Consider the following 13,954-nt stretch of genomic DNA (forward strand, 5'->3'; position numbering starts at 1 on the left):
CAAGGTGGGCTTTTGCAATACTTTATGAGTACTACATTCTGTTCTCTACAAAATGCAGCTTCTGGAGTCACTTGTAGTTTAATTAATCCATTCTTCAAGAGCAGTGAAAGCATTCTATTTCATTTATAGCAATTTGATTATATGTAATTTCAAGGAACATTAATCTCTTCTGCCTTCTTCCCGGAAATAAATGCTACTCTAATTTCTGTACTTATAGAGCAATTACTGTACAGCATTAGTTTCATTCACAAATAAAATATTTTTAAAGTACAGGCAGTCCTTGCCTTACAACAGTTCATTTAGTGACTGTTCAAAGTTACAACAGCACTGAAAAACAATCACTTATAGCAATAGCACTTAGACATATATATTGCTTCATAGTGCTTTACAGCCTTCTTTAAGTGGTTTACGTAGTCAGCATGTTGCCCCCAACATTTATGACTATTTTTCACACTTAGGACCATTGCAGCATCTCCATGGTCACGTGATCAAACTTCAGATGCTTGGCAACTGACTCATATTCATGATGGTTGCAGTGTCTTGGGATCATGTGATTAACTTTTCCGACCTCACAAGTAAAGTCAATGAGGAAGCTAGATTCACCTAACAACCATGTTACCAACTTAACAGTTAATCACTTAACTGCAGTGATTCACTTAATGGTTGCCAGAAGAGTTGTAAAATGGGGCAAAATTCACTTAACGGATGTCTCACTACCAACAGAAGTTTTGGGCTCAATGGTGGTTGTAAGGTGAGGACTACTATACTTGAAGCAATGAATAATTTACCCTTCACATTTTTCACGAGGCTGCATGTATGTAAAAATCTACATCTGTTGGTTTCTACACTGTAAAATTAGTGAGCATGTATTTGTCTGTTTGCATGTGTCAAACAAAATTTTGACTTTAGAGGACATCAAACGCAATACTTGAAAAGTAATTTTGCTGGTACATGATTCAAGAAGGAGATGCGCAATCCGGAGCATTTTGGGAATGTCATCTGTCCTGATTTTTACAGTGATATTTCTTTTTTTAAAAAAAAAAAAATCCTGTTCATTTTAGTTCTTCTCATTTTTTTTCATGGTTAATATTTGTAAAGATACCAACATTAATAATAAAATATTAATATTTGGGATGGTTTAAGTTGTGCCATTAGGATGTATATTGGGTAACACATCTTAATTGATCTTTTAATTTATGATGAGCATTTTATTCCAAGATGACATTGCATGAAATCACTTGCTATATGAGCATACTCTGACAAATGGCTGAAGGCCTATGACTGATATTCAGTTTGATAACTTGTACATGGAAATGTAGAACATAGGAATTGGCACCACATGGCAAAAAGAAATAACAATTTCTACAAATTTCTGACTAAACATTTTATCTATTTTTATAGAATTTGTTTTCTGAGGCAAACTTTCCTCCTAATATGTTAATTTGGAGTTCCCTGGTTTTCTGCAAGATTACTACTGTAAATTCACAGATTGTAGGGAAGACAGAACTTTACTCTTAGCTGGGTTGGACAATAATTTTCCCAAGGAGCCACATCAGAAATTGAGTCTATTGTGGAGGGCGGAGCCAATAGCTCCTGACTGTGCTCCACCCACTCACCCGCAGAGCCGACCTTTGACATGATTACAACCTTCCCGGCTGGCTTATGATGAAGTCGAAGAGGAAGTTGGTAGAGAAGGTCACAAATCACCATCACATGATATGCCTCACTTAACAACTGTAGAAAAATGTTGAAAAAATGGGTACAGTCCCATGATGCCTCACTTTAATGATCACATTGCTGAAAGACAAATTTTCTAGTCCCATCTGTGGCCATAAGTCAATAACTACCCAGGTCGATGTTTTTATTTTATTATATCATTATAATTCCTGGAGACTATAGCCTTACTTAGACATTTGCTTAGACCTGGATTTAAAAAGATGTAGATTTCTAAGGTTTGGCTGCTACCTTTATAATTTATATTACAAATTTAAAGTAAGAAAGTAGAGGAACAGTCATGCTTATTTTCTGCTAACATTCAGAAAGTATCTATTTGTTTTACTTGTAGCTATGCTTATTAAATTTGGCTTTAAAATGTTACTCTGTTATAACTGTAAAAATATTTACTCTGCTTGAAGCACTTTTTCTTGGAAAGAATCTCTTTTTTCAATTGATGTTGTTTTTTCTCCATATAAATAGGGTCCAGTCATGGAAGAGCTGATATGGGAACAGTACACAGTGACCTTACAAAAGGTAGAATGTTATTTATTTATAATTTTCTAATAACTTTTTTGCACTGAATATCTCATATCCATTGGCAAACAAGATATGTCCCAATTTTAATTGCTTTTCAATAACAAAATATTTAACCTTGATAAATATATTGCTTGATCATTTTTAAACAAAACCCTCATTTATTTACATCAATAATTTCCTTTGCAATGTTAGCAATTCATTTTTCTAGAGCTACTAAAAATATCCAGAATTTAAAAAAATAACAACCATCTTTTTTAAAAGGTTCAGTTCTCTATAACCCAAGGAAGAAGTAGCACAGTTTAAAATGCCACAAAACCACCTCTGGGCTTTCCCAGCACTCAGTTTTTATTACTAAGAAGGAAATGTTTTGGAACAAATTACATTCTTTGGAACATATAGGAATCCAGGACTACAACTTTTTGTAAATGCTACTGTTTCCCAAAGTCATTAAGTTATCTTTGTCCCATTCATGCAATGCAAAAAAAAAAAAAAAAAGGATAGAATTTACCATGACAGTGGTGGTACAAAAAGAGCAGTTTAGTATAGTGTTAAGTGCTAGAAACCAGGAGTTGTGTGTTCTAGTCCCACTTTAGACTTGAAGCCAGCTGGATGACCTTGGACCAGCCACTCTCTCTCAGCCCTAGGACGGGCATGGCAAAGCACTTCCAAGTACCTTGCCAAGAAAACTGCAGGAACTAGTCCAGACGTTTGCCAGAATCAAGAGTGACTTGAAGGCACAAATAAAATTAAAAATGGTGATGAGCAGCCCTTTCCTCTTGTAAATTACACTGTGACATCATAAGCACTTGGCTTTTGTGTATACAGCTGTTGTCTTTTTACTGAGCATCAATACATGTAAAGGCCTCCAGCATGCAGATAAACCTGTTTGCTCAAACCATATTTTTGTATTTGATTTCACAGTGGGGGGGGGGGGACTGCTCAGAGGCCTCGAAACTGAATCGTGCACAGATTATCCAAGAAATGCTGAACAATTATCTACTCCTTTGCCGTGATCATTACAGGATACTGAAATAATTGTATTTCCACCTATTAGTTTTACTATCTTAAATGGAAGGTTTCAGTCTGATCGTTTCTTAAACAGAATGGTGGAATGGGCTCTTGGTTATCAAAAGGCCCAGGTTTAAATTCCTAAATTTAAATTAAGAGTTTAAAAAATAACTATACCCAACAAACGAGAATATAGTTTTCTCTAATGGATAACAGTGTGAGATTGTCACATGGAAGGTCAAAAGGAAGGACTTTCTAACACATTTACTTATGCAGCGGCTTAGGAAGGTTGCAATAAATACAGACTTACAACAACTTGTATTAACTTTCTGAACAAAAAGTGATTCCTTCCTCTTATTTTTGGTGCTACTACTACACTTAAATTCAAAAGTGGCATAATACAAATGGCCCACATCCCCTTATTCTACTTTCTTTCTTTTTTAAAAAACAAATTTTATTCAGTTTTTCACATTAAAAACAAAAATCTCTTTTTAGTGGACAACATATTTCTGGGTCATCACCTTTACATACAAATATGACAGCAATTATACATTCATATATGCATATATAATTCTATTATTACCTTTTCCATTCCAAATTTTCAGTAAGGAGAGAAACACATTAATTCTAGCCTCTTTCATTAATCTCAATCGAAACATCTTTTTGTTTCATTTCAATTATTTCAAATATAATCCTTTAATTATTTTAAAAATAAAGATAAACAATATGTGTTTACCTAATAATAATAATAATAATAATAATAATAATAATAATAATAATAATAATAATAATAATAAAAAAGGTTACCAATGTCTCTCCTTGCTTTTAATAGTCTATATTAACTTATTAATTTAGTTGGTTCTTTAGTCTGTCATATTCCCTTTCCATTACACATTCTTTTTATAAATTCTAGATTAATACAAATTTTAACACTAAAGAAAAAAAAACAAGTATAGGTTTCCCCCCTTTTACTGCTTTGAGTGTGACACCTCAATGATTAAAATATACCTTTATTCCCTCATCTTGATTCCCAATAAACGATTATTTTTAAGAAGTTACAATAATAATCATTACATCTTTTCATTTGGATTCCGCAGCATATTTTCCTCCCTTAATTTTTAATAAGAGTTATCAGTATCTATATTACCCTATTTTCTAAATATTTTTAATTGCAGAAATATTCTTATTACCCCTTGTCACCCTGCAGAATCCCCTTTTTAATTCATCAACCATTATCTCTGAAAAAACAATTTCTTTTCAACGTTTTACTATTTCCGTATTTCTTTATTTCATGCACCTGTTTCTTACTGCTTCTCCTCCCCCTCTTTTCCCCATATCTTTTTTCATTCCAGTTTATATCCCTCTCTTTCTTAATATCTTCCTTTCCCCTTTTCTGTTGGGTCTTTCTGCCTTTCCTGACTTCACAGGTAATTGCCTTCTTAAATCTCAACTTTTTAACCTTTCTTCTTTCCCCACTTCTTTGTAGTGTTCTTTGTGTTAATTGTCTATTTAAAATGTCTTCTCCTTGAGTCGACTCCTCCTCCTCTGAAGCTCTTTCTTCTTGTTCTTCAATCGCCATTTCCATTTTTTCTAACACAGAACAAAGTGATTCGCCTCTTTCCTGTAGTAATTCTCTCATATTTTTAAGTTCCATTTTTAATTCCCGAAGAGATATCATCATTACACACTCTTATATTTTATGATCGTTAAAGTCCACAAAAACAACACTTTTACTTTCCTTCTTTCTTCTTTCAATTTTCTAAAGTTCTCAATTATCCCAGCCCAGGGTCTATACCAAAAACATCAATCAATCCCACAATCAGTCTTTCCTTTTTTCTTTATTCTGGTTCTGCTTTCACTTTCTAAGATTCTTACTTTGTTTCAATATTTCTTTAATGTTATATCCACATAAGTTCATTCAGAAACAGGATGCTTTCTGTTAGGGATAACATTGTTTACCCTAACTGGTTTGGGTAAAAAATAATAAATAAGGTATCATGGTTTGTTAGTTAAAGTGTGTGTAACTTTAACAGCAAGAATGTAATTAAGGGTGTGGTTGTAAAAGCACTATATAAGAAGCGAGGCAATTGCAGCTCGCTCTCTCTGGCTTGAAGATCCCTAATTACTGGATGAATTGATGACTGCGTTCTTGCTGGAACGGGGAGAGAAAAAGGAGTGTTGATTTTCTCAACGGAGAGAAGATAAAGATTTGGACTGATTTATTGTAAGTGTACTGACATTGGCTATTCAACACGGACTTTGCAAATAGAGTATCCCCGACAATACTTGACTGAAATTGATATATGACTAATGGACCGTTATATTTGACTATGCTATAATTCTTAAATGGAATAAACAATATTTTTGATAGCACAAGCGTATCTGTATTTTTACTGCGTGTTAACTAGAAAACTTATCTCACACATTTACCTGTCTTCCTATCTGACTTCGCTGCATGTTCTGTTTAGTTTGTTTTCCTTAACACCCGTTGGGGAATCCAGGCATAACACTTTCCCTTTTGTTTGAGCTCAAGTTTTTGTCAAAAGGTGACACTCCATTATACAAAGTCTTCACCTTTCCCCCCTATTTTTTAATTTAGGGTTTTTCAAACCTCAATATTCCAGCACAGTCCAATCTCCAATTTGTAAACTTTATTGTTATTATGTTTTGACAATCTTAAGTCCAACTTTATTTTATGCCTGTTTATTGCCAAGATATTTTAGTCCAATTTAGTTAAATCTTTTGTTCCAGCTTCTTCCTTTCCCGGTTCGAAGCCCCGCTTAGCTGTCAGAAATATTTTCTTTTTTTTCCCCTGTCCCTTTGTAATTTCGCCACTCACTTTTCTAATATATCCTTAATTATATATGAATTATTGAATATAATTTGTGGGGAGGGAGTTGCTATGTGGTTTTGGTTGATTGCTAAAGGTGTGGTGTGCTTTTTTTCTTTTTTCCCTTTCAGGACTCAAAGCGAGGATTTGGTATTGCAGTTTCCGGTGGCAGAGACAACCCCCATTTTGAAAATGGTGAGACATCCATAGTTGTCTCTGATGTCCTTGCAGGTGGCCCAGCTGATGGATTACTTCAGTAAGTTAGCTTCTTTACCTTAACTTCTAACTGTTTTGTTGCATTGACAATTTATTTGTAAAAACAAATACGTTTCTGAGCTTTGGCCTTCCTAATATTTGCCCCTATAAATGTAACTATTTATTTTATTTTTACTGTAATCATGGTAAATCTGGCTACCATCCAATTCTCCTTACCTTTATCAGAGCTCTACAATAGAGGATTTTAAATTTGGGGAATAATTTATTGTTCTATCACAGAAGGCAGCATTCAGGAACATCTGGCTGTTTCTGAGTTTGTTCAGAGAATAAACCTATTGCAAAAATAAATAAACCTGATGATGATGATGATGATGATAGAGTATTCCTCATTGTAGCTAAAGAAAAGAAATGGGAAAATGCCATTACTGTATTCTGATGTTTGGTTTCATGGTTATTATTTGGTTTATAAATTTGGTTCTCCAACATTGCTTACATCACTAAATAGTAAACAACGTGCAGTAATCAGCTATGATTCCTGTAATGAAGGAGAAATGGAGAAATTTGATGCTCTCTGAATTTGGTGGTTTTCTTGCAGACATTTTATTACCAAACTAGGTGACATCATTGGTGCACTGATGATGAAACGTCTGCAAAAAAAACCACCAAGCTCAGAGAGCACCAAGGATCCCATAGTTCACCACTGAGCTGCAAATATTCTCTTCTCTCAATAGAAAGTACATATTTGTATGCAAAACCCAATAGGATCAATGCAGTCCTGCTATAGGTCCACATGCCTAATAAAAAGGGGGGGAAAATACACTTGTTTCTCTACAGTGTTTCTTGGGTATTGAAGGCCAAAGGGGACAATCTGGTACAGGATTAAATAGCTGCATGAGGTTTTTTCCTAAATGGACTTTTGCAGTTGTGGCAGAATTAGGCAGATCCCCGTGTTTTCAACCAGAATAGAATTATAATGTTGGTCCTTTAAAAAAAAAAAACAATGATTCACTTCTTTTCCAGGGAGAATGACAGAGTTGTTATGGTTAATGGCACACCCATGGAAAATGTGGCCCATGCATTTGCTGTACAGCAACTAAGAAAAAGTGGGAAAGCGGCCGTCATTGTAAGTTTATTATTATTTATTTGTGAAAGAGAGAGACCAGAGAGAATACCAATTTGGCCTAGTGGTTAAGGTGCTGGCCTAGAAACCGGGAAGCTCTGAGTTCTATAGTTTGCAAACCTCTGCTAAAGTTTTGAAGAAGGGTATCCATAAAATTCAGGATTTCCATGAGACTGATGGTTCTTTCTAACATATGTTGGTGTTAATGCTTTGGGAGACATAATCACTTCAGATTAGTCTTGGAATAGATGATCAAATATATAAAAAGTAACCTTTTCATTGTGATCTGCAATGAGTTCTATGAATTTTGAAATTGTATTTGTTTACCCGTCTATTTCGGTTCAGTAAAATCTGCCATTTTGTACATTTAGTAATAGTTGTTCATGGTGGGCTAGGGAATTTTGGGAGTTAAAGCCCACAAGTCCCAAAGTCTTAAAGATTGATCCAGTATGAAGTCTAGATCAGTGTTTCTAAACCTCAGCAATGTGTGGACTCCAACTCCCAGAACTGGCTGGGGAATTCTGGGAATTGGAATCTTAAAAGTCACTGAGACTGAGAAATATAAATCTTAAGAGATTTGAGACTAAAAAGCAGAGTACCTGTCCCACTGCTGCCTTTTATCTGAAAAGATGATCAGCCACCGTGCGAAGTTGGAACGGAGCTTATTTTTTAAATGCAGTATAAATAAACCCAGCTGTTGTGACTTGCAAATTGTGGTTTACAACTTAACGTAAACCACCCTTTGTCACTAAAGCTAAGGAAAAATTAATATCTTGCTGCATTGGGGGATTTCAGAAGAATTTACTATATTCAAGTATAAAATATCCAGTCATGGGGGAGAACAAGCCATGTGAAAGTAAGCAAAGATTTGAAATGGAAGAAGATAGAAGGGCTTTTGTTCTGTTATTTCAGAATGTTCCTCTTATTGATAAAGTACTTGCAGATATAGTTCATTCCATACATAAAAGGAAGTTATTGAACATGCTACCCAGTGTTGCATTGATAATCTGGAGAACTTCTGGTGATTTTGACACACTGTGAAGAGAATCAGATTTGGTCAAGTGCTATGCAACGTTGCATCCAAATTTGTGCTAGGTTTTTGAAAATGGACTACAGTACTCCTCAACTTAAGGCCACAATGGGACCAAAACATCTGTTGCTAAGCAATACAGTCATTAAGTGAGTCAGGCCTGATTTTGTAACCTTTTTCTCATGGTCGTTAAATGAATCATGCAATCATTAAGCAAATCCAGCTTCCCCCATCTTTGCTTGCTTAGAAGCCTCCTGGGAAGGTCACAAATGGCAATCGTGAGCCCAGGACACTGCAGCCATCATCAACACATGCTGGTTGCCAACCACCTAAATTTTGATCACATAACTATGGGGACAATGCAACAATTGTTAAATGTAAGGACTGGTCATAAGTCAGTTTTTCCAGCACTGTCGTAACTCCGAATGGTCATTAAGCAAATGTTTATAAGTCAAGGACTACCTATATAAAATGATGGACTCATTTTTTAAAAAGGTAACCTTGTTCTTATATCCTGTAAATAGGTTGTGAAAAGACCACGTAAGGTACAAGTCCATGCAGTTCAACGAAGCCCGTCCCTTGACTACGATTATAGAGCTTTCGAACCCGTGGATGATCGTGCAGAGTTTGACGGCCGAAGCGCTCGAAGCGTCTACAGCGAAAGGAGTTGGCAGAGCGGAAATGCAGGCCGTAGCCAGAGCTGGGGAGACAACCTTGACAGGGGCTACAGAATGGCCCCCAATAAAGGGCGCACCCACAGCAGAGAACGCAGCTCCAGTCGCGATCGAAGCCGGGGCCGTAGCATGGATAGAGAGCAAAGCTTGGACCGTAAATACCAACGGCCCCGAAGCAGAGGGCGGAGCGTTGATCGATATGATACCTATGATTATGGGTATGATGGAGGCAGAAGTCTACCAAGAGATTATGACTGGCAATCTCGTCCTGACCCTCAGCGTGGGAGGGAAACAAAGAGTGGTAGCAGAGATAGGCTGAGTACTCACAGTCCCGCCTCTGACCCATACGACTGTAGAACACAGGAAGAGCCTGTTAGTATTCTTCTCACGAAAAGCAAATCAAATGAAGGCAAGTTCTCAAACACAGGTTGAAGAAATGTGTTCCCTTGCCTGTTCTTTTGTTGTCTTACTGTCATTGATGCAAAAACCAATTTTGTTGATGTTTTACTCTTTTTTTCGTTCTAAAAAAGATAACCTGTAGCTTACAGAAGGAGGTATTGCCAAGTTGTACTTGCATGTGTATCTGTATGTGGGAAAAACCCACTGTGTACCAATAGCCATTGTTTTGCCAATAGGGGGCAGTGATGTACCTGAGGTGTTCCTTGTTCTTCCTCTACCTAATTTTATAGGAATTTAGCATGTTACAGAGTAGACCTGAGTCATGACTTGTATTTCCAGCAATGTCTGTGGGCCATTTGTAGATCCCAAATATTTTTGTAGAAAATAAAACAGTGAACAGCTGCTGCCCAGTGATCTTTAATCAGCTATATCCAATTCTCCAACCATTTTACCTGAAGGCCCATATTGGGCTCTCAAATTTCCAAATGATTTTAAAAATGTAGAGCTTTCCAGGATATAGGATATTCATTCATTCGTGTTAAACTATTGCAAAGTGCCTAGGTATTTTAAAATTTAATTGGCACATGTGTTTACATAAATGAATAAAAAGATATCAGATAGATATATAACTTTCCCCTTTGAGACTTTTGTTTTGTTTGCGTTGCTAGTTTGGATAGATCAGTTTTAAAATAAATTATTTCCACAATAAAGTGGAATGTAAGAAAAATTCCCACCTTTTATGTTATTAATAGGTTGAGATTTGTTTGCTTAATGTCTCTTTTTGGATGCATCCTGTGTTTATAACCATAAATCTGCAAATACAGTTCAAGTTCTGAATGAAACAAAATTGAATTTAGCATGCTATATTTAAACACAGAGAGGGGTGAGGGAGAGAGAAAGAGAAAATTTACTTCTAGACATCCTGTTAGGTGATTTTTATAAAAAACTATTGTATTTCTTTTCAAGATTTTGCCAGCAATTATTTATATATTTGGAACCCTCTTATAGCTGAAAATCAAAACATTGCTTTGATTTTAAATGACTTGTTATAGTATAGGCCAAGCATCAAACATTTTTTCTCAGTTTATATGGAATAAACAGTGTCTCTGGAAATGAGAGGCTGTCCCTTAAGTAGCCATACAGTTATCTCTGGAATGTACCCAGAAGCAATGAGAAGTCAAGTTCTTAGGTGGAAAGGTTGGAAATGCCTAAAGAAAAGATAAAAAGATAATTTAGAGTCAGTATGATAGTCATCATCAAATACATAAAATAACTGCCATACAAATTTATCCTCTGTACTTTGAAGAGATAAAGAACTGAATTGTAGGTTCACATTTACAAAAAAATGGATATAACCAACTGTGAGAAAGATGGTTTCTGATAATAGAAACAGTTGATAATGGAATAAACAACCTGAATAGGCAAACTATCTTTTGCTTATCAAAGACTTTTGAACAGAGGTTACATGGAATGTATTCTCCTACATTAGAAAATTAGATTAGATGATCCAATCCCACATTCGGATTCTGTCTGAATTCTGTCTGGTCGCCAACCAGTGGGCCCATGAGAAAATTTTGGTGGGCCGCAGAGAAATCTCACCCCCAGAGCACCACCCAAAGCAATTAATCCAGGCTGTGCAGAAACACAAGGCTGCGCTGCCGACATGGCCCACGGGAACCCTCCCCACCCACTCACTTCTTACCCTGCAAACTTGCCTGCTAAATTGCTGTTTTTCCTTTTTCCGACCATCAGCTGTTCTGCTGTGCCAGGAGATTTAGATTAGCTAGGAAGCAGGAAATAGTTGGATTTCTTGCTTTTTAGCTAGTGTTTAGAACTTCGGCTCTGCTTTTAAGCACAGCTGAACCTTCCTTAGAACTGAAGGTTCTATTATTCAGTGCAGAGTCACAGCATGCAAATTTTATGTGAAAGACTCAGGTAGCTGGTGGCAGATAGATAGATCAATGAATGATTCTGTGAGCAACTCAATCTGCCTGCCTACTTTGCCTGATTTTGGGTAAAAGTTGATCTTTTTTATAAAAAAAATCAATATTTATATAAATATTTATAATATTTACATACAAGCCATGCCCAGCCAGTCACATGACCACCAAGCCACATCCACATAACTGGTTAGTGGTCCCTGGGATTTAAAATTATGAGTTTGGTGATCCCTGAGGTCCAAAAGGTTGGTGACCCCCTGCTCTAGATTATTGCAGTGTTGAATGTTCATAAGGTACTATGCAGTAAATTGTGCCTATGCAAATTGTTTTTTTGAGTACAATCTGTCAATTATAAGTGCTGCTTGCTTGAATTATATGATTGAATTGAATTGAATGATAGTTAACTTGTTTGTGAGTCCTAGAATAGCCAAATTTAACTGCTAGACTATCTTTGGTTTTATGAATCATAAGTTACACCCTCAGTCTAAAATGTGGGAATTGCTGGATAAAAAGCTTTTGGTCCAAAAAACTGATAAGATTTTTTTTTAAAAGAAAATTTGGAAATTGCTAGTATGCAATAGGTTTCTTTGATAAATTGCAAAACCCTGTTTCTCTTGCAGAATATGGCCTGCGGCTTGGAAGTCAGATTTTTATCAAAGAGATGACTAGTACTGGCCTGGCCACAAAGGATGGCAATTTGCATGAAGGGGACATCATTCTCAAAGTATGTCATTGTACAAAGAAACATTAATTTCTTAATGGGGATGTAAAATATATATAATGATGTTGTTGTTTTAATTGCCTGTTTGTAAATACTGGGTGGAAACTCTTTGAACTTCAGATATAAATCAATTTGCTTATTTTTCACATTCAGATCAATGGTACAGTGACAGAGAATCTGTCCTTATCAGATGCTAGAAAATTGATTGAGAAATCAAGAGGAAAACTCCAGTTGGTTGTTATGAGAGACAGAAGACAAACTCTAATCAACATTCCTACCATGCAGGACAGCGAGTCAGAAATGGAAGGTAAGAGGTTGAAAGCAAAACCAAACATGCTTTTTAAACTGTTAAAATGTTTAAATGGTTTTCAAAAGAGCAGTGAGCAACATCTATGTGTAGAATGTTACATCCTAAATAGATCTAAACATACGTCCGTATGCAAAATCTTTGTGCTTGTTGTGTGGAAAAACAATAACAGTCTCTTAATCATGACCAGATTTTTGAGGCAAAGGATGTGAGCTGGTTTCTGGGCCTCAAGCTAAGACAATAATGAGCCCTGCAGGAATCATCTGTAGAACAGATATGTTTCATATCATATTCTATTTTTCCATGTTGTTCATAGCTTCTGTCCCTGATACTAGAGAGGCAAATACCTCTAAATAAGCCTACTGTTCATCCCGAGCTATTTCATTGATATCCGCTTCTTCCATATTCACATATCCAATAAATGCTCATAATTGTTGGCAGGAATTCATGGCTCAGGCAGGCAATATCAGGCATACCTTACTCAGTTTTCCTTAAAAAAGCTGGAATCCCTTTGAAATGGATAGCTCCTTGCCACTTGTTTTGAAAGCAAGGCTAAAAAAAATAATCTGAGATTGCTTCTGGTGACAGGAAGTATTTTCTTCCCAGTGCTGAGGTCATCCTTATAATTTGTTTGGCCTCAGAGGACCTCTGAGAGAAAAGAAGACTGGTGACATTACTATGTCTGCATAAGGGATGGGGATTTAGAGCAATAGCAACAGCACTTAGACTTATATACCGCTTTATAGTGCTCTGCAGCCCTCTCAAAGTGGCTTACAGAGTCAGCCTATTACCCCCAACAATCTGGGTCCTCATTTTACCCACCTCGGAAGGATGGAAGGCTGAGTCAACCTTGAGCCTGGTGGGATTCGATCTGCCAAATTGCAGTAGGAGTAGCTTGCAGTACTTCACTCTAACCAGTGTGCCACCGGGGCTCCTTATCAAGTTTAATTGGCTGGTAATGGGCTTTAAAGAAAAAGGAATGCCTCCAAATCCTGGGCCACGGCCCATTGGGAATTGAGCCACACCAACAGTGGGTAAGTGGGTCAGTGCATGAAAGTCCTTTTACGCAAGAAGTGGGCACACGTTTGTGCGCAAAGCTCCATTTGCGCTGAACCCCCTCTCCCCTGCCTGCTGCCATCGCTGGTGCTGGTCTGCAGAGCTGGAAAGGTTGGACACCACTGCCTTAAAGTTTAAAGGAAATTAAGTGCTTTAAGCTGCCAGGTTACTGCTGTAAAGTTTAGAGTATAAATCTTTCCCCTTAATCCTCCAAAATCCTAATTTCTGGGTCAAAACAGTGCTAGGAGCCATGTGTAGCATGTATCTCCAGATTGTGCATACTTGAAAGGACCTTACTTCCTCTGCCTGTCTTTGGATATGTCCCAGAATATTAAGAGATCGATACCTACTTTGGCCTAAGGCTTCAAGAGAAGAATGCTGCCTTACTGCTCTAGTGACT

The 13,954-nt window shown here is 36.6% G+C and overlaps 1 protein-coding gene across 5 annotated transcripts in view; it reads left to right on the forward strand.

The window, feature by feature from the left end:
* Positions 1-13,954, forward strand: part of TJP2 (tight junction protein 2) — a 73,039-nt gene that overhangs the window by 44,055 nt on the left and 15,030 nt on the right. For all 5 annotated transcript variants that reach the window (XM_026675444.2, XM_087957794.1, XM_026675459.2 and 2 more), the window contains 6 exons: positions 2,197-2,250; positions 6,223-6,347; positions 7,328-7,430; positions 8,982-9,540; positions 12,091-12,194; positions 12,345-12,498. In XM_026675444.2, coding sequence (XP_026531229.1) covers positions 2,206-2,250; positions 6,223-6,347; positions 7,328-7,430; positions 8,982-9,540; positions 12,091-12,194; positions 12,345-12,498 — 1,090 coding nt within the window. In that variant the 5' untranslated portion in view covers positions 2,197-2,205. The remainder of the gene's footprint in view (positions 1-2,196; positions 2,251-6,222; positions 6,348-7,327; positions 7,431-8,981; positions 9,541-12,090; positions 12,195-12,344; positions 12,499-13,954) is intronic.

Source organism: Notechis scutatus, chromosome 2 (genome assembly GCF_049901735.1).
Source record: "Notechis scutatus isolate UNSWTSFEM ecotype Mainland chromosome 2, rNotScu1.2, whole genome shotgun sequence".
Classification (NCBI taxonomy): Eukaryota; Metazoa; Chordata; class Lepidosauria; order Squamata; family Elapidae; genus Notechis; species Notechis scutatus.